The following is a 21,212-nucleotide window of genomic DNA, read 5'->3' as shown; positions in this document are numbered from 1 at the left end:
AGGAACTAAAACGTGAGAGAGGTAACGAGAACGACGAACTTAAAAGACAGCACAAAGCTACAGACGGTTCTTCAAACAACAACCACGCGAAGCCTAAGGAGCCTCGCTTTTAGGAGGGAGAGCGGTTTCTTTGGGAAAACCCAAATACGCACCCGGGGAAAAGGGTAAAGATTAGGTACAGCACACGTAACTACAGATGCAGCGAAAGTTGCGACGATGGCTTTTAAAATGTTATGACCATCTTTTTTTTTTTAATATATTTTATTGATTTTTTACAGAGAGGAAAGGAGAGTGATAGAGAGTCAGAAACATCGATGAGAGAGAAACATCGATCAGCTGCCTCCTGCACACCTCCTACTGGAGATGTGCCCGCAACCAAGGTACATGCCCTTGACCGGAATCGAACCCGGGACCCTTCAGTCCGCAGGCCGACGCTCTATCCACTGAGCCAAACTGGTTTTGGCTGTTACGACCATCTTTACATTTCGAAACTTGAACGAAGAAGTAAGTTCCGGGAAATACAGACCTTGTGAAAATGGACACAAAAGAACGAGGGGGGACGCTCCCGGCCTGTCCCGGGGCCACGACGCCGTCACACGGAACGGGAGGAAGCCCGTCCCCACGAACAGACGCTAAAACCCCGAGAAACCAAACCGAGGAGGACGGCCCGAAACGTGTCCACCCGAGGGGGCTGCGCACGCCAACGTGTCACTGGGCACCGGAGCCATTTTTTATTTTTATTTTTATTTTTTATAAATTTTATTGATATTTTACAGAGAGAAAGGGAGAGGGATAGAGAGCTAGAAACATCGATGAGAGAGAAACATCGACCAGCTGCCTCCTGCACACCTGCCACTGGGGATGTGCCCGCAACCAAGGTACATGCCCTTGACCGGAATCGAACCCGGGACCCTTCAGTCTGCAGGCCGACGCTCTATCCACTGAGCCACACCGGTTTCGGCTGGAGCCATTTTTTAAAAAGCTTAACGGAAGCAGGAAGAACATGTGACAAAACTCAACACCCCTTTCACAATAAAAAAAAAAAAAAAACTTTATCAACAACGTAAGGACAAACGGGAACTTTGTTCATCCGATGAAGGGTATGTACTAAGTATCATTCCCGACAGCTAGAGCTAGAAGCACGCCGTCCTTGAAAACCAGGGTGAGCTCGACCCCTCAGCTTCAGGCAGCTCTGTCCTGACCACCCCGTCTGGACCCCTCTGACCACCCCGTCTGGACCCCTCAGCTTCAGACAGCCCTGTCCTGACCACCCCGTCTGGACCCCTCAGCTTCAGGCAGCTCTGTCCTGACCACCCGTCTGGACCCTCAGCTTCAGGCAGCTCTGTCCTGACCACCCGTCTGGACCCCTCAGCTTCAGGCAGCTCTGTCCTGACCACCCGTCTGGACCCTCAGCTTCAGGCAGCTCTATCCTGACCACCCCGTCTGGACCCCTCAGCTTCAGGCAGCTCTATCCTGACCACCCCGTCTGGACCCCTCAGCTTCAGGCAGCTCTGTCCTGACCACCCCGTCTGGACCCCTCAGCTTCAGGCAGCTCTGTGCTGACCACCCCGTCTGGACCCCTCAGCTTCAGGCAGCTCTGTGCTGACCACCCCGTCTGGACCCTCAGCTTCAGGCAGCTCTGTCCTGACCACCCCGTCTGGACCCCTCAGCTTCAGGCAGCTGTGTCCTGACCACCCCGTCTGGACCCTCAGCTTCAGGCAGCTCTGTCCTGACCACCCCGTCTGGACCCTCAGCTTCAGGCAGCTCTGTCCTGACCACCCGCCTGGACCCCTCAGCTTCAGGCAGCTCTGTCCTGACCACCCCGTCTGGACCCCTCAGCTTCAGGCAGCTCTGTCCTGACCACCCCGTCTGGACCCCTCAGCTTCAGGCAGCTCTGTGCTGACCACCCGTCTGGACCCCTCAGCTTCAGGCAGCTCTGTCCCGAGCCCCAGCCGCCCGCTGCCGTCAGCAACCAGGGAAGCGGGACGCGGTGGGAGGACTGAGGCAGGACCAGCGCTGCCCTCCACCGAGGCTGGAGCCAGCTTCCCTCTTTCTGCTCTCACTGCCCACGCTCTCCTCGCCTGCTGCAATCTGGCTTCTGCGCATCCTGTGTGCGAACGGCACTGACCGCTGGCTGCCCCCCCCCCCCCGTAACCCCGGTCAGCTCCCATCTAACCCCCGGTCAGCTCCCATCTAACCCCTGGCCGTGTCTCCAGCCTCTCCTCCTGCCTCCCTCCCAGACCCCCCCCCCCAACACTTGTTCAGGTGACTCCCAAAACCAGTGGTGCCCACACTGCACTGGGACAGGACGCCCTGACTTGGGTGTCATCATGTCCAAAGGGGAACCCACTCTCCCACCCCCTTTACCACCCTCCATCACCTTCACCCAGGGACTCGGGCCCACACCTGGGTCATCGGTGACGCCCCCCCTCCTCCCTCCCTCCTGCCCCCCAGTCCCTCCAGCATCCGCTCCTTCACATCCTTGCCTGGCAAGGGCTGCCCCGGCGCCGTCTCCCCTTCCTTCTCCGTCTCCCCCTCCTTCTCCGTCTCCCCTTCCTTCTCCGTCTCCCCTTCCTTCTCCGCCGTCACCTGGAATTCCGGACCTGCCCCTCCCCCTCACAGGGAGCAAATCCGATTAAGTCCCTGCTGACTGCATCTCCCCAGTCTACCTGCCCCAGTTAAGATCCGACTCCTCACTCCTCAGGCTGACGTACAGTCTTTCAGGAAGACCCTGCTGCTGCTCCTCCAGCCGGACACCCCGAGCTCCGCCCTAGGGACCGCTCGCTGGGCCCTCCCCGCTCCGAGGGTGCGCCGTGCTTCGGGCCTGGCCACCTGGCTCCCACGGAGACCTCTCGCTGGCGAGGCAGGCGGGCACCGCAGGGCCCCCCAAGGCTGGCGTGGGTGCACACTGAACTAAGGAAAAACCCTCAAACGCCCCCCGGATCCACCACAGGAAACGCGGCGTCGCGGACAGAGGCCACCTACGGTGGCCCGCTACGGGAACGCACAGGAGGCACAGGCCTAACACGGGGCAGGCGGAAGGAGGGAAGAGTATCTGCCTCAGCTCCCTCTCAACGCCTCAGCTCCCGGCTCCCTGAGAGGAAGCTGATGGCAACGAAACCCCCCCTCCCCCCACTACAGCCACGGTACAACTGCTACAAACTCATCAGGATAGACCCTGGGTCACGTGGGGCACGAGAAGCCACACACACACACACACGCACACACACACACACATGCACACGCACATGCACACACACACATGCACACGCACATGCACACGCACATGCACACGCACATGCACACACGCACATGCACACACGCACACACTGCTAATGAAAACCTTACGTATTTTTTGTTCAAAATGCCACAAAAGTTGTCAAGATAAAAACCAGCTTCATCACCGATAAGGGCTTAATCTCCAACATTTACAGGGAACTCATACAACTTAACAAAAGGAAGATAAACAACCCAATCAAAAACTGGGCAACGGACCTAAATAGAAAGAAGACAGAAGGAAGGCCAAGGGACACATGAAAACATGCTCAAAGTCACTAATCATCCGAGAGATGCAAATCAAAATGACAATGCGGTACCATCTCGCACCTGTCAGAATGGCAATCATCAACAAATCAACAAACGACAAGTGCTGGCGAGGATGCGGAGAAAAAGGGACCCTCGTGCACTGCTGGTGGGAATGCAGACTGGTGCAGCCACTGTGGAGAACAGTATGGAGTTTCCTCAAAAAACTAAAAATGGAACTGCCATTTGACCCAGTAATCCCACTCCTAGGAATATATCCCAAGAAGTAGAAACACCAATCAGAAAGGATATATGCACCCCTATGTTCATAGCAGCACAATTCACCATAGCTAAGATTTGGAAAAAATCTAAGTGACCATCAGCAGATGAGTGGATTAGAAAACTGTGGTCCATCTACACAATGGAATACTACGCTGCTATAAAAGGGAAGGAACTCCTACCATTTGCAACAACATGGATGGATCTGGAGAGCATTATCCTAAGCGAAATAAGCCAGTCGGAGAAAGATAAATATCACATGATCTCATTCACTTATGGGATATAATGAACATCATAAACTGATGAACAAAAATAGATCCAGAGACAGAGAAGCATCGATCAGACCATTAAACCTCAGAGGGAAGGCAGGGGAGGGTGGGGGTAAGAGGGAGAGATCAACCAAAGGACCTATATGCATGCATATGGGCCTAACCAGTGGTCACAGACACCAGGGGGTGAGGGCATGAGGAGGGGGGGTAAGAGGGGACTTAAGGGTGCATATGTAACACCGTAATCAATAAAGAAACTTTAAAAAATAAAAATAAAATAAAAACTAAAGATTAAAAAAAAATAAAAACCAGCTTCATTTTACATCATCTTTATTTAACTTGCGACCTAGCTGTTTCCAAAATCAATTTATATATTTCTGGATGAGATGTACAAGTTAACAACGTGGGAATGTGTGTTGAACGATGCAGACCATCCCACCTCTGAAGGGAACCAAGGCTTCCTTACAACCCCCACGGCGCCGACACCCCAGGGCCCATCCGAGAGCCGGAGGCGCTGGTCCGCTGGCCAAAGCGTGTGCGGGGACACGGCACGAACCGCGCGCAAGGCCTCCCGGTCACGTCCCTGGCGGCTCACCTCCACCTGCAGGCACGGGCCTTCGCTTTCAACAGGGAACCCCAAGGAGCCTGTGCGCCCCGTTCTGCAAGGGAGAGCGGTCACGGGGTCCCTCCCACCTAAGACGCCCCTGAACCGGCCTCTAGGGCTCCGGCCTGCGGTCAGCGAGCCTCTGGGGTCCGTGTCCGGCGGGAGCAGCGCGGGTGGAGGCCCCGGGGCTCCCGGTCAACCCTCCGCGCACGCACACGGGGCCCCTCGCCAAGGCCGCCTCCCGGGCCGAAATCACACATCACGGGGCGGAGAGCGACCCGGTGGCCTCAAACCGGGGAATTTACATCGAGGTTCCCAGCGCCCCCTCACGTGACTCCGCCAACGCGCATTTCCAGCATTTTTCCCTTTTGGGAAACAGCCCAGCGGAGCAGCGAGGTCCCCGAAGATAAGCTTCCCTCCTGTCTGTCCTCCGACCCCCTCCCCCCTGTCTGTCCTCCGACCCCTCCCCCTGTCTGTCCTCTGACCCCCTCCCCCGTCTGTCCTCCGACCCCTCCCACTGTCTGTCCTCCGACCCCCTCCCCCCTGTCTGTCCTCTCACCCCCTCCCCCCTGTCTGTCCTCCGACCCCCTCCCCCCTGTCTGTGCTCCGACCCCCTCCCCCCTGTCTGTGCTCCGACCCCCTCCCCCTGTCTGTGCTCCGACCCCCTCCCGCCTGTCTGTCCTCCGACCCCTCCCTCCCGTCTGTCCTCTGACCCCCTCCCCCCTGTCTGTCCTCCGACCCCTCCCCCCTGTCTGTCCTCCGACCCCCTCCCCCCTGTCTGTGCTCCGACCCCCTCCCCCCTGTCTGTGCTCCGACCCCCTCCCCCTGTCTGTCCTCCGACCACTCCCCCCCTCTGTCCTCCGACCCCTCCCCCGTCTGTCCTCCGACCCCCTCCCCCTGTCTGTCCTCTCACCCCCTCCCCCGTCTGTCCTCCGACCACCTCCCCCCTGTCTGTCCTCCGACCCCTCCCCCGTCTGTCCTCCGACCCCCTCCCCCTGTCTGTCCTCTCACCCCCTCCCCCGTCTGTCCTCCGACCCCCTCCCCCACGTCTGTCCTCCGACCCCTCCCCCCTGTCTGTCCTCTGACCCCTCCTCCCCGTCTGTCCTCTCACCCCCCTCCCCCCTGTCTGTCCTCTCACCCCTCCCCCCGTCTGTCCTCCGACCCCCTCCCCCCTGTCTGTCCTCTCACCCCCTCCCCCCTTTCTGTCCTCTCGACCCCTCCCCCCTGTCTGTGCTCCGACCCCCGACCCCCTGTCTGTGCTCCGACCCCCTCCCCCTGTCTGTCCTCCGACCACTCCCCCCCTGTCCTCCGACCCCTCCCCCGTCTGTCCTCCGACCCCTCCCCCCGTCTGTCCTCCGACCCCCTCCCCCCTGTCTGTCCTCTCACCCCTCCCCCTGTCTGTCCTCCGACCCCCTCCCCCCTGTCTGTCCTCTGACCCCTCCCCCCGTCTGTCCTCCGACCCCCTCCCCCCTGTCTGTCCTCTCACCCCCTCCCCCCTTTCTGTCCTCCGACCCCTCCCCCCTGTCTGTCCTCCGACCCCCTCCCCCCTGTCTGTCCTCTGACCCCTCCCCCCGTCTGTCCTCCGACCCCCTCCCCCCTGTCTGTCCTCTCACCCCCCTCCCCCACGCCTGTCCTCTGACCCCTCCCCCCGTCTGTCCTCCGACCCCCGACTCCCTGTCTGTCCTCCGACCCCTCCCCCCTGCCTGTCCTCCGACCCCTTCACACCCAGAAACTTTCCATCTGTCAGCAGCTCAGAGGTAACCAGGCGCCCGCTCCCCGGCGTCTCGCCCTCCCCCTCCCCACCCCCTCCCCCCCCCCAAACCCAGAGAAACACCAGCGGGTTCGGGTTCGGGTTCGGGTTAGGCTACAAAGGCCGCCTGTGAGTCATAAACATCCTCCGGCAAAACAAAGTCGGGAGCCTCCCCCCCCCTCCCCCGCCGGCCCGGGCCTCCTCGCCGCCCCCGCGCGTTTCCCGGGACCTTCAGCGGCTGCTCAGCCGCGAGCGAGTCCACGCCGAGGGCCGCGAGGCCGGACGGGCACCCCCTCGGGAGGTTACACCGCGCCCTTCACCCGCCCGCCGCCCGCCCTGCTGCCCGCGCTCAGGTCAAGGGGCGAGTCCCGGGCTCCCGGGCTGCCGCTGGGACCGGTGACCGGAGCCGCAGGGAGACCGTGGGCAGGGTCCCCGCTCCCGCGCCCTCCCCGCCGCCGCCCGGCCGCCGCACTTGCCTCCAACCGTTCCGGATCTACTCGCAGCCCCTGGTCCCGCGGCCCCGCTCCCTGCCCGGCTCCCCCGCCCTCCGAGGCCGCCCGCGCCCCGCGCCCCGCGCCCCCCCACCTGGGCCGGGTCTGGGGATCCGGGCTCCGCTCCGCCCGTGCTCCTCCGCCGGCGCCGGCTCCGCCGAATGCGCTCGGCCTGCTCTCCGCCTCCCTGCAGTCGGCCAGGCGCACCCAGGGTGGCCCCGCAAGGTCCCCTAAGTCACCTTCGTGCAGCCGGCCCGCCCCGTCCGGGCGAGGTCAGCGGAGGCGGCCCTGCCCCGCTGGGCGCTGACTCGGCCCCGAGGTCCCGGCCTGGGCCGTAGGGCCGCCTCCGGGCGCGGAGCTCGGGCGCGGGCACGGCCTGCAGCGGGCGCAGCTGCTGGTCCTCCGGCCCCTCCTCCCGCCTCCCCCTGCGTCCGGGTGGCGCGGGTAGGACCTGCCAGGGGGCAGAGCTGCTAGCGGGCGGCTCCGGGAATTGGGGGAGCAGGCAGGGAACTGGGGGGGGGCAGGGAACTTGGGGGGGGAGGCAGGCAGGAAATGCTACCCGCGCTCCGCACGCATCCCGCAGAGGCCGCAGGTCCAGGCGGCGCGCTGAGCCCTCTGCTGGAGACGCCGGCCCTGCAACTTTTAAACGCAGCCTGCCGGGGGAAGCGGGAACCCTCTCCGCGCGCCCCCCACCACCCCTCCCGGCGCCCCCACCTCCGGGATAAGGGACACTTGGTCTAAAGGAAGGCCGCGCGGCCCTTCACTCACTGCCTGGTACTTTCTGGGCCACCACTGGGGCAGGAGGAGGAACAGCGGCCTTCACCTGCCCTGGGAACTCTGCGTGGGGAACAGGCGGGTTCACTGCAGCCAGGCTTGGGGTACACAGAGGCCAGAGGCAGGAGACCCCCCACACTGCGCCTCAGGGAGGTTCCGGCCAGTGGCAATCCCGGTGAAGAGTGAGGCACGGACTTTCTGTCCCCACAGTAACTTCAGCCCTTTCCAATGCGTGCAAAGCTGCCCTCGACCTTCCGGAACGAGCCACACGGAACAAAACGGAGCAGCTGTTGGCAGCTCCCAGGTGAGCTCCCGCCCAGGCACGGTCCTCAGGAAATGCGAAAGCCAGGAGGCTCCAGTTTGCTTTCTGCTCTTTTTAAAGAGTAAACAGCACATTTCAAAAAGTCTTACTTGGTACCAACAAGGGCCCTCGCTCAGAGTCTCCCTGGGCCCTGAAAGCGGGATCCGTGTATACAGCGGTGCCAGGCAGCCAACTCGCCACAGCCAACACACAGTCACCTGCGATGCCGGGTGGCCGAGGCCCCGCCTGAAATAACCGGCTGGCACTCTGGAAGAGAGTCTCCGATCTGGAGATGGAATTCCCAAACATCTTCCGTTTGTTCAAGGTCAAGAAGGCAGCGTTGGCTGGTCTAACGCAAAACCTTTTAGTCTTTCCTTTGTACGTTCATGTTCCATCACCCAAATCCCTAGCTGTCTGTCCACCCCGTGCCCAGGACAACAGCAGTCACTCCGAGGCAGTGCTGCTTGGTTCAGGGAAGAGAGTGAGGACTATACCATGTTACAATGTTACACTGATGAGAGCTACAGTAGCAGGGAGCGAGGACTACACAATGTCACAATGTTACACTGATGAGAGCTACAGTAGCAGGGAGCTGGGGGAACAGGAGCGAGTCTCACCCAGGTGCAAGGGGGACCCTGGGTGACAGAGGGGGCAGGCATGCCACAGCTTGCCTGTGACCTCACCCCACGGAGTGGCCCTGGGGGCTCTGTGTGGGGAGGGAGGAAAGGGAGGCAGACAACTGAGACACAGGAAGAACGATGGGGGGATGAGGAGGAAGGATGAACCCCAGACAGCTCACGTCTGTGGCTGAGACACTAAACGGCGGAACCCCCGAGTTCCTCGCTGCAGGTGTGGTGGCTGGGAAGACCTGATCCAGCCACATGCACATGTCCCCAGACGCTGGCTCATGTTCAGGACGGACACCTGAGCCACCACGGATGCTGGCTGGAGCGGTGAGCCTTCGGGGAAGAAGGCTGAGGGGAAGGCCCCCCCCACCCCCCCACAACTCAGGGATGCGAGGAGTCAGGGCTGGGGCGGGAGAAGGAGCTTCAGGGAAAGCTGCGGGAGCTGCTGAGGAGGAGCAGCTCTGGGCGGCACCTGCAGGCCACGGAGAGGCTTCTGAGCAGCAGGAGTGGCCGGCAGCGCCCGCCGGGACAGGCAAGGTGGCTCAGAGCTGTCCCCTGGCTCGGCAGTAAGCCGTGCTGGCCAGAACGGGTCCCGTGGGCTAGCTGAGGGGTCAGGAAGTAAAAACAGAAAGGATCTTCCTTAAATGGAATTGGAAAGGGAGCCAGAAGCTCAGGGAGCGAGCGAGGGGGCCGGTTTCGAGCAGAATGGACGAGAGCAGAGACTCCACTAGGAGAGACGGAAACGGGAGAGGGCGCGGCGGGCGGGGCAGCCCGGCAATGTTTGCCTAACGCCCAACCAAGTTTCGCTCAGAGCAGAAGGGGAGAAGACGCCGCGGAGACGAGAGGCGGAGGCGAGGCCGGGAAGGCGTTCACGTTGGGATGGAAGAGATCAGAGACCATGAATGACTCAAGGACTGTGACCGGCACAGCAAGCGAAGCAGGGTTTCTCCCCAGACAGCATCAGTGCGAGCGCAGGCCCTGACGTGGCCCGAATCTTCCCCACGCAGCACCGCATTCCCATCACACCGCCGGCCGCACGCTCCGGCGGGGGGGAGACAGCGTGGGAGTGTCAACATCTCGCCGCGAGCTCACGCCAGCTTTGAGGAGGCCGGTCCCCACCTGGAAGAGCGGGTCTGACTCATAGGGAGGGAGCTCGGCCCACGTGGGAGGCGACGCCCAGTGGCGTCTGTCGGACATTTACCCGCCGTGACCCCCCTCCGCTGAGGGAAACACAGAACAGAGCGGATCCAGGAGCCCAGTTCCCAGCCCCCTGAACACCAGGTTAGAGAAAAACCCCAGGAACGTTCTAGTACGTCTCCCACGTCCTCGCCCTAAAGCATCCAGCAGGTTTCCCGTCAGCACATCCATCACAAACTTGACAGCTCGCTCTATTCCGGCTTTTCTTCCAACCCAGGCCGCGTCACTGACAAGTAAAATATTCCCGGTCACGCCTCCTGTACGTGGAGGCCGTGTGAAGCCTCGGGATCTGGGTCACGTCGCAGCATTCCCCAACAAGCCGGCGACACCCACGTGCCACGGACACATGGGCCGGGGCTCCTGGGAAACCCTCAGCCAGAGGACTCTGCCTGCGGACGTCACTTGACCACGTTTGGTTACCTGGTTCTTGTTTTAATAAACAGATTTAAAGAGTAAATCAGAAGGGATCAGTATTCCAGGGCTAGAGGCAGGCACACAGTCAATCTAAAAATCAGAGCGAATTAAAAAAAAAAACAAAAACAAAACACCATAAGGAGCCACAGAGAAAAGAGCTAATAATATTGTAATTAATCTTGTTTGGGGACAGATGGTGTGATAATGACACCGTGAGGTATACAAACGCTGAATCAGGATGTTGTGCACCTGAAGCTGAAACTAATATTATATGTCAACTACAATTAAAAATTTTAAAGAAGGAGTTATGGCTATTATGAACTCGATAATAATAAAAATTTGGCAAATGAACAAAAGAGAATTCAAAAAGTCTTAGCAAAGAACTACATGATGTCACTCGTGTGTGGAATATGAAACTGAAAGTTATGGACACAAACAGCAGTGTGGTCGCTGCCAGAGGGAGGGGCTGGGGGAGGAAGGGGTCCTAACAAGAGGGGACAGATTTGACCTTGGGCGGTGGGCGCACGGTCCTACGTACCGATGTTGCAAATTGGTCATCCACACGTGAAACCCGCATGTTCGTGTTGACTAATGTCGCCCCAGTACCATTTAAAATAATTAAATAGATATATATTGGATCTGCAGAAAAGAAAAAAAAAAGTACCAGCAGGACTGGGCCATTTAGTCAAAAGACAGAGTGCTGTGAGCACTGTCCCCTACAGGCACTTCTGGGTTAGTTTAAAAATTCAGCTTAACTTATTAAAATAAATAAATAAATAAATAAATAAATAAATAAAATGCCTTTACAAAAATAGTAAAAAAAAAAAAAAAAAAAATTCAACTTAAGAAACCAATGTGAGGCCCTGGCTGGGCAGCTCAGGTGGTCAGAGCATCGCCCCGATGCACCAAGGTGGATGGTTCAATCCAGGTCAAGGCACATACAAGAACCAACCCGTAAATGCATACGTAAGAGCAACAACAAACTCATGTTCTCTCTCTCTCTCCCCCACCCCCGCCCCTGCTCCTCTCTCTAAAATCAATGATTAAGAAAAATAAATGTCAAACATTTAGAATAACTGTCATCAAGGAAATAGTAGAGTGAATGCAGTATGCATTTCACCCCGAGTTCAGTTCACTCGGGTCAATTAAAGTGTGAGATAGTTTTCACAGAAAGGCGCTGGTTTCTAGACTGTCTTCCTAACCCTCTTACCGGAACATTCCACTGGAAGGAGGACTTGAAAGCACGCTTGTGAACCAACACGGCTCTCTCCGTGACCTGGATGGCACGAACAGGAATCGTCCTGCCTCGTGAAGAATGAATGAGTCCTGGGAGCATGTGAGATCCTGATCCGTGGCACACGCCACCCACTCGGCTCAAACAAACTCTTACAAAACGCAAACAGTAGCTGCGTGAGCTGGCGAAGAAGGACGCGCTCGTGTCCTGTTGGCACCGAGGCTCCCGCCTGCGCCCGTTCTGAAAGCCACGACTCCCCGGACGGACGGACGGCCAGGAGGTGTTCTGAAAGCCACGACTCCCCCGGACGGACAGACGGCCAGGAGGTGACGCCCAACAACTGTCGGGAAACGCGAGCCGCAGGACCTACCCCTTCCTGCTTCGTGAGGAGCGCGAGGCAATGGCTCAGCGCCGCACAGGCCTCCCGCGACGCCTCGGAGACCACGTCGACCTTCTGAAGAAATGACGGCAGCAGCTCTAGAAACAAACACAGCCAGTGAGCAGGGCCGTGAGCCGTCAGCGTCACCTCTGGCCACCCACGTCCTTCCCGCCACCAACTCCGTGCTTTCTTCCCGCCACCCGAAGGGAGCAGACCGTCCGGTCCGTGGGCACCCACCCGCAGGCAGCTGCGCACGCAGGGCACCGCCGCGCACGGAGGGGGCCGCCTGGCCGGGGACGGCTGACGTCCTGCGGAAGAGGCAGGCCGGCCTCGTGCCGGCGGATGCTGACAGCCGTGTTTAAGAGCAGCGGCCGCTCAGAGGGGCCGAGGGCACGGTGTACACGTCACACCTCCTCGCGTGGCGCTCCAGGACTACCCCTCAACGCACCCGCTAGCCAGGGGTGGGCAAACTTTCTGACTCGAGGGCCACAATGGGTTCTTAAACTGGACCGGAGGGCCGGAACAAAAGCATGGATGGAGTGTTTGTGTGAACTCATATAAATTCAAAGTAAAGGAGCGGAGGGGAGAGCAAGAGAACCCTCCACTCTTTCGGCTCCGCGGGCCGGATAGAACAGCCGAACGGGCCGGATCCGGCCCGCGGGCCGTAGTTTGCCCACGGCTGCCTAGACTCACGGAAATCACCCGCTGGCTAACGTACCTGACGGCGGCATTAACCCAACTTCCGCTAGTGCTGCTTTTTTTTTTTTTTAATACATTTGTATTGATTTCAAAGAGGCAGGGAGAGGGAGAGAGAGAGAGAAATATCAATGATGAGAGAATCACTGATCGGCTGCCTCCTGCACACCCCTCACTGGGGATCGAGCCCACAACCCAGGCACGTGCCCTTGACCGGAATCGAATCTGGGACCCTTCAGCCCGCAGGCCGACGCTCTATCCACTGAGCCACACCAGCCAGGGCTCCTCTAGTTCTTACGTGGACTAACGTTTGGCATATACAGGTCTTCTCACTCTCAAACCTGTGCCCCTGTAGAGTGTCAGGGCCTTTGAGTGGGTTTGACCCTACAGAGTTTCTTATTTCTTAGCACGAGTCTGTGCTGGGAAGGAAGAACCGGCAGTGCTGTGGCCCCACATCCCCGGGGGCCACGCCTGAGAGCCACCACGCGCAGATGGAGACGATTCAGAACAGAAATGGCCGGTTGTCGCTGGCATGGACCATGCTAAGCCCACGTGTACAGACTTCCTTCCTCCTCCTCCCTGTTCCCGGGACGATACTGTGTGGCAACCACTCCGGCAGCGTGTACTCGCTTCCGGTATCATAAGGACCTGGAGCAGATTCAAGGGGCACAGCGTCAGGGCAGGTTACATGCCAATACCATGCCGCTGTACGCAACGGACTTGAGCATCTGCAGGTCTTGGTAGCCAAGGAGGTCCTGGACCCAGTTCCCCCCCAGACCCAGAAAGGCCGCGGGAGCCATTTCCCCAGGTGCCCTGCACCCTGAACCATTTACCCATTAACCTCACCCCCTTTACCGTCACAGAGAACAGGAACACCCAGACAGAACGCACACCCGTCACGTCAAAGCACACGCCATTTCCCCTCGGGACCGGCAGGGACACAGCTTCGTTAAGGCCGTTGGGAATTTATGTTAAGTGTGCATTAGGGTCCTTTAAGTGTGTCTCTTCCATCAAATAAAAATCGTAACACTGAGGAAGCTTTTCAGCGAAAAAATCAAAGGAGAAAGACGATGACGGTCGCGGCATCCTTCGTATTTCAATAGCCTCACCTGGAACGCCGTTCTGCAAACAAAGCAAGCCAGGCCAGTGAGCAGAAGTCGCCAACCACCAGCGATTTCCATCGATTAGGACACAAAACAGCGGTTCCCCAATCAGGAAACAGAAAGCTTCCAACAAGAGATAAAAATAAACGGAACCTACAGGAACACGTAACATTCTCGCTGACCCTGTCTTCCACGTGGTGATGTTGTGAATAGTGTTCATCCAGACTTTTTATCTTCTAAATTTTCTATAAAAACATGACGTATTTGAGCAAAGAAAACTCCGAAGGCGGACGTGGGCACCAGCAGGACGCGGTCAGAGGGAGGGAGGGATGCACAAGCGTTCCCCAGCACCCGGATACGAAGGCCGAACGACGTCGGATCCACTTTTCATCTCGGGAACAGCGTCCACGCGTGAGCCATCCTTCGCAGCTCCCTGTTGGAAACGACTACGTTCTAAGAGAAACCCGACTTCCCGTGCTTTCTTTTTCATTGGGAACCTGTGGGGTACACGTGAGATTTCTCCCGTACGTGGCTCTGAACAGCAGGTGAGGGTCCCACGTGCTGGGTTCCATCCGACGTGGACAGTCCCTCCACAGATGGGTCAGCGCTGCGGCTGGGGAGGGAGGTACAGGAAGACACAGCCTCTGCTCCACACTGCGGGGGGGGGGGGGGTTATTGGGTGATTCTCCACTCAGGGCGCACGTGCCAGGGCGTGGAGGCGTGGCCCCCGTGGATGTCATTCCTGCATGAAGTACCGTCACAGGCTACCATCAGCCGTGGGCAAACTACGGCCCGCGGGCCGGATCCGGCTGTCCTATCCGGTTCTCTTGCTCTCCCCTCCGCTCCTTTACTTTGAATTTATATTAGTTCACACAAACACTCCATCCATGCTTTTGTTCCGGCCCTCCGGGCCAGTTTAAGAATCCATGGTGGCCCTCGAGTCAGAAAGTTTGCCCACCCCTGGCTACATCATGTCCAGGTGGGTCTGTGTTTTAGCTGTTTCACACTTCAGACACGCGTTGATTCGCATAAAGCCAACATTAACGGTCAAATACACGTTTAAGAACACTTACACGTCTCTAAACAGAAGTGATTCTGCAGGCTTGTTTCAAAGACACCCCAAGAAATACACATTACGTCTCTGTAAGAATCCATTCCGAGTGTCCAGTTCTTCTGTCCAAACAGACTCAAAAGTTACCTCATTTCTCTGGCAACCTGGTGTTTAAACCTGGGATTCTGAGCTTAGTATTCACTTGCCCAGTGGTTTGGTGTAGGAACCGGTGGGTCTGCGGTGCCCGGGGGGAGGGGGTCACACGGCACGTTTCTTCTAGAACCATGGTCGGCAAACTGCGGCTCGCGAGCCACATGCGGCTCTTTGGCCCCTTGAGTGTGCCTCTTCCACAAAATACCATAGCCTCTATTTGGGAGAAGTGTCGTTAGAAGAAGTTTACGTTTAAAAAATTTGGCTCTCCAAAGAAATTTCAATCATGGTACTGTTGATATTTGGCTCTGTTGACGAATGAGTTTGCCGACCGCTGTTCTAGAAGGTTGTCTGCGTGTGGTCATACAGAGACTAAACGGCCACGCTTCTAGACAAGTTACCCCTGGGGGTCACTTGCAAATATGTTTTAGTCAATTAATGGTCAGAGATGAAACCGTAATGAGTAAGTGCGGAGTGCACGGGTGGCTGGCTACCGTATCTGGCCTACCATAGAGAAGTGGACCGCTACTTTTGAGGAAACGTGTTATTTTTTATACGAAGATTATTTTTGAACTCGGGAAAGATGCCAGACGATCCGATGTGGAACACTTCCCTTCAGAGACGTGTAGAAAGCTCCCCATGTGCCGTTTCCATGACACTGTCACTTCCATCTGGGTAAACTGAGCAGGAAACACTTGGTCCTTGTTACGTGAACGAACCAGCCCTGGCACCGGTGGCTCCCGGGGCTCCGACGTGAAAAGCCACTCGGCCCGGCGTACCCTCGCTCCGCAACCTCGCCGGTCCCCGCGGCCGCGCTTCCTGCGAAGGTTTCTTTTCCTAGAAACGGGCCTCCAGACCTTTGTTCCGGGTGCTTCCGCGCCCTGAGCCTGGAAATAATTCTTCATGTTCGGAAGCTTCCCCGGAACCACCCCCCAGCCACAGCCTGGAACGTTCCGGGAGCAAGCAGAGGAAGGTAAAGCCGGGCAGGGCGGCCAGCCGAGGGCCGTGGCTGTCCTTACGGAGAATGCTGGCCTGCTTAGCGCCTGGCGGGATGCGGGGAGGGACCGCGCAGAGACATCAGAGACTCCAGGTCTGGGCGAGGCCAGGGTCTCCCTGGGGGGGCAGAGCCGGCAGGGACGAGGGAAGGGACCGCAGGGCTGGTGGTCCTCAGCACGGCTTGGCCTCCATCTAAGCGAGACCCATGAGCGAGTGGGTGTTCCGTGCAGAGGACATGGCCCACTGTGTTCTAGAAGGATCCCCGCAGGGCAGGCAGCGGGGGATCTGGGCCTGTCCGGAGGCCGCTGCAGGGAGGGGGCGGACACGGGGAGGGCGGACGCGGGGAGGGGGCGGACGCGGGGAGGGCGGACGCGGGGAGGGCGGACGCGGGGAGGGTGGACGCGGGGAGGGCGGATGCGGGGACGAGGCTGCCTGAAGCCTCGGGTCCTGATGAAAGGCTGTAAGTGACGGAGGTGCCTCTCCCGCGAGGTCTCAGTCAGAGCGAAGTGATCCTGCTTTCTAACCAGGGATGCACTCCCATGCAGTTAGCGTGCAATTAGCATGCAGTTAGCGTGCAGTGACGTGTGCGCGTGAGGGGCACGTGGAGTATAGCTCAGCAACATGCAGCCACGGGCTCAACCACACGAACACGCGTCCACCCAGATCCAATCCCCACAACCCTCCGGTGATGAAGCGCGTGGTCAAGGGTAAATGCCCCCACACAGACGTGGCGTTCCTGAGGGCGGGAGGGGGGCGTCTGGAGGACAGGAAGGCCCCAGGCTGCGCTGCCGGGGGTGCTGGCCGTGGTGCTGGCCGATCCGCAGCCAGGCTGCGGGCAGAGACGGGCAGAGGCTGTGACGCTGCCTCCTGGGACCCTCCGGCGGCCGTGCCGACCGGAGCCCGACTGGCTCCATCCCGGGAGGCTGTCGCGGGCCACTCACGAGGACGAGGAAGGAGCCTTCCCACTGAGGACACTTCGGACCAGAGACAGGCATTCGGTCCAGTGTCCACGGGGCCCTGGGCGAGAGCGGGGACGGACGCAGCTGGAGAGCCAGGCTGAGGCTCCCAGTCCCCAAACGCCAGGAGGGAGCCGCCTCTCCTTCTCCTGCTTCCTGGCCCCACAGGTTTTCCAACAGAAAAAGCAGGACCCAAAGAGCATCTTTCCAAAATTAACCTGCAAGCGACACGCAGCGTTTCACAGAACCGGGCTGGAAGCGTTCCTGAAAGCCTCCGACTCGCTTCCTCCTGGCGGGAGGGGGGTGTGGGGGGGGCGTGGGGGGGCGGGCTGGGAGCAGCGGGCGGGCTGAGGGGGGGTTTGCACTAAAACATTAGCCATTTCGACCCCGACACCTGGACTCTGCCCACTCACGTTGTGGTTTTGCATCTTGAGGCGCCTGGAGCAGGGGGCGGGGCTTCGGACACCACCACCCTCACCCGTCCACGCATGTTCACGCATGTTCCCAGAGGAGGTTTGCACACTGCACCTTCCTGCAGACGTCATGTTTGTAAGGCGACTGCGGGCCGTGAGCCAGGCTGCGAGGCCACAGGCAAACGTCTCGAGTTCCCAGAGGCACCACGGAACGCAGTGTCTCGGAGGTCTGAGCGTGTCACCGCGGGGGCCCCACGAGCACGCCATCGCGGTGAGAGGCGCGCACAGAGAGGGTCCGAGCCGAGAGCGGACTCAGGTTCACCAAACACTTGATGGGGTTGTAGTTCTGATGTCATTTTTTTCTTTGGCGCAAGTTAAGGGCGTTAATCTTTATATTTCATCTCGCTGTGGTCCTACATCTTTTTTCTAATTTTTTTTTTTTTTATTGATTTCAGAGAGGAAGGGAAAGGGATAGAGAGACAGAAACATCCATGAAGAGAGAGAATCATGGATCAGCTGCTTCCTGCACGCTCCCTACTGGGGATCGAGCCTGCAACCCAGGCATGTGCCCTTGACCGGGAATCGAACCCGGGACCCTTCAGTCCTCAGGCCGACACTCTATCCACGGAGCCAAACCGGCCAGGGCTACATCTTTTAAACGTTGCTGTATCTCTTCTTGTCTTGGATGGTTCTTGGCAAAGATGGTGTTTTAAGAGCCCACTGCTGGCCGATGGTCTGAGCATAACTCTACGCATACACCACAGACCGCTGCAGCGGTGAATTCTAGCCGATGAAGCTGCGATGACTTCTGGAAGTCCACTGCGATGGACAGCGCTCACACACTATTCCAGCAAATTCGTCACCACAGCGTCCTGACCGCTGTCTCCCCACCGCTGCCTCCCCACCGCGGTCCCTGCTGACATAACCAGCTCTGTGGCACTGGAGGGATGCCCGAGGCACACCTGGAGACAGAGCATCTACACCCGTTACTCTAACGGCGACATCTCCTCACAGTCTCGGGCACGTACACTCGGAGCCTGGGCGCTCAGAGGGACACCAGTTCGTGCTGCACACGGACGGCAATCACCTCGGAGAACAAAGCAGTCACACGCTGGAGAGCGCACCGTCCAAGAAACAGTTCCTTCCGGTGCGACGTCCCGTGGTACCTTCAACTCTGCTCTGCGGTGTTGGCTCTGACCCGGCATTTCCTGTCGGGCTGTGTTTTGGTTTCTGAAGGATCTGTAGTCAACCCCTAATAACTCATAACTAGCGGAGAGGGGAAACACGGGGGTAAAGGCGGATCGCCATCAGCAGACAAGCTCATGCACTCGCAGAATCGAAGGCCCAGCCCTGGAATCCTCCGGCCTCACTCACAGGGAGGAAACGGCTCTTCGGGCAGAGCCCTGGGGGGCAGAGCCCGTGCGGGGCAGAGCCCTGGGGGGCAGAGCCCGTGGGGGGCACAGCCCGTGGGGGGCAGAGCCCTGGGGGTCACAGCCCGTGGTGGGCAGAGCCCGTGGGGGGCAGAGCCCTGGGGGGCACAGCCCGTGGGGGGCAGAGCCCGTGGGGGGCAGAACCCTGGGGGGCACAGCCCATGGGGGGCAGAACCCTGGGGGGCACAGCCCATGGGGGGCAGAGCCCTGGGGGGCACAGCCCATGGGGGGCAGAGCCCTGGGGGGCACAGCCCGTGGGGGGCAGAGCAGGGGCCAAGCCAGGACCCTCACAGCGGCTCCACATGCGGGATTCTGACCACACAGCCAAAGTGAGTTCCCAGCCCCAAGATGGTAACTTTGACTCTGGTTTTTTTTGTGTTTTTTTTTTTTCTTAAAAGAATAAAAACACTTTAACCTAAAGGGCAAGCCTCCTGCCTAAGGAGAAATTTTAAATAGCCCTTTAAAACTTCAAAATGGTTTGATCCAACGGAGAACGGGCTTCACAACCAAAGGTTATCTAAACGTACAGTCAGCAGAACGGCCGCGGCCGACGTCTACCAGAAAGGCTGTGTCAGAGGCGGGGCTGGCTTTAGGTTTTTGGTGGTTTTTACCTTCAGCCACGTCACACTCCTTCATCATCTGGAGAAAGCTGGAGAGCTCCCCTTCGAGCCGCTGCCGGCATGCCTGCGCTTTCTGGGGAAGGAAAAACAAACAGAGAGCGACAACGTGAGAATGAACCATTAGAAGCCTTCTGTTTACAGGTGCTCTGATGTCCCGTCAAAACGTCCAGTTCACAGGCTGATACACTGGAACTCACACATACGCCTGACACAGAGCAAATGGCCAGGGACTACGCGCTCCGGCCTGGAGGTAACAGCCAATCACTACCGGCTAACGAAAGCAAACGCTTCTGAACTCCAAGCACCGTCAGCACCTGCTGTGTGGACACGGGACGAGGCACGCCGCTCCCCACACCACCCCCCACGCACGTCCGAGGCGGCCGGAGCTGACTCAGCACCACTGCTCATGGGCTTACGTTCATGGAGAAATTACCAAGTGCATCCCCGACTGTGTCTTTAAAACTATTAAAAGGTCCAGAGGGTGCCAGCACTGGGAACCACACGCTGAGCCCACGCGGCCAGCTGACTGCAGCCGCCGCCCCCAGAGTCAGACACGCTAAGGACACGCTCTCAGCGAGAAGCTCGTGACAAGGAGGTGACGTCAATGACACACAGAACCCTTCGGGCCACGCGAGAGGGCTCCGTTTCCTGGTCCCAACAGCCACGCAGACAGAGCGCCCCGCGGACGCTGTATCCGCCTGAGTGTGCACCCGCCTGAGTGTGCACCCGCCTGAGTGTGCACCCCTGAGTGTGCACCCGCCCGAGTGTGCACCCGCCCGAGTGTGCACCCGCCCGAGTGTGCACCCGCCCGAGTGTGCACCCGCCCGAGTGTGCACCCGCCCGAGTGTGCACCCGCCTGAGTGTGCACCCGCCCGAGTGTGCATCCGCCCGAGTGTGTACCCGCCTGAGTGTGCACCCGCCTGAGTGTGCATCCGGAGCCCAAAATGAGCGGTCAGATAAGTGCACCCACATGGTGAACAATGTGACTTCAGAGGAAATTTTATGTATGGTTTCCCTTTAAAGAGGGAAGACTAAGCGAGAAAGCGGTGGCTGTATGGCGGGTGGTGATGGGAGTGAACACGTCTGTGCTGAGAGCCTTGGCCTCCTTAGAGCCCGCTGGGCGGGGCGGGGGGGGGGGGGGAGAACCTGCCCTTCGTGGCTCTCCCTGCCTTCGCCCTGCTCATCTCCACGCCAACCACCGGCTTCGTGACCCCACCCGGACCTGTGAGCCCCGGGGACACGCGGCCTTTTCTCCTGTGGAAGCTGGCGCTGCTCAGCTCGGCCTCGGAGGGGTCGGCCTGGGAGCACGTGCGTGACGGGCGATGGGCGTCCTCTGGGAAACCTGCCTGACTCTGTTTGAGTTCTAACAACGTCAAGTTCTCTTGTTCTGAGAGAGCCCCCCGCACGGCCCATCGAGACCCCTCCCCAGTGCCGTGGTTTGTGGGCAATCTCTCACGGGGCGAATGGTCTCTCACGGGGCGAAGGGTCTCTCACGGGGCGAATGGTCTCTCACGGGGCGAAGGGTCTCTCACGGGGCAAATGGTCTCTCACGGGGCGAATGGTCTCTCACGGGGCGGAGGGTCTCTCACGGGGCGAAGGGTCTCTCACGGGGCGAATGGTCTCTCACGGGGCGAAGGGTCTCTCACGGGGCGAAGGGGGGGGCCAAGTGGATCTGGGGGCTGAGGCCTGCGCTGTGACCACATGGAGACCACGCCTTCTTCGCTCCGACCTCCCTCCCTCCAGACACACCGAGGTCGGCGTTCCGCTTTCCTCCCGTGGGAGAGCGAGGTGCACTAAAGCGAGAACTGGCCCCACTTGCAGACGGCGAACCCCGAGTAAGCACGCTGGTCCCCGAGCTGATGACCAAGGACCAGAGCCACTCCCACGCCCCGTCCTCGACACCTGCCTCTCTGCCTCCCCTCGCACGGCCTCCGGACGCCACGGACAGTTCCTGGTG

At 59.2% G+C, this 21,212-nt stretch overlaps 1 protein-coding gene across 7 annotated transcripts in view; it reads right to left on the bottom strand.

Annotated features, from left to right (window-relative positions):
* OSBPL1A (oxysterol binding protein like 1A) overlaps window positions 1–21,212 on the bottom strand; it is a 122,875-nt gene that overhangs the window by 62,256 nt on the left and 39,407 nt on the right. For 2 of the 7 annotated variants that reach the window (XM_080686800.1, XM_080686799.1), the window contains exons 14-15: window positions 19,247–19,328; window positions 11,832–11,938 (exon numbers count right to left, since the gene is read on the bottom strand). In XM_080686800.1, the coding sequence (XP_080542926.1) occupies window positions 11,832–11,938; window positions 19,247–19,328 (189 nt within the window). Of the gene's footprint in view, window positions 1–7,009; window positions 7,583–11,831; window positions 11,939–19,246; window positions 19,329–21,212 lie in introns of those variants that run through there. The other 5 variants (XM_080686801.1, XM_080686805.1, XM_080686802.1 and 2 more) reach the window with 4 other exon arrangements.

This window comes from Plecotus auritus, assembly GCF_963455305.1.
Source record: "Plecotus auritus genome assembly, chromosome: 8".
NCBI lineage: Eukaryota > Metazoa > Chordata > Mammalia > Chiroptera > Vespertilionidae > Plecotus > Plecotus auritus.
Note: the sequence above shows the minus strand (reverse complement) of the source record. Positions and strands in the feature narration are given on the sequence as shown.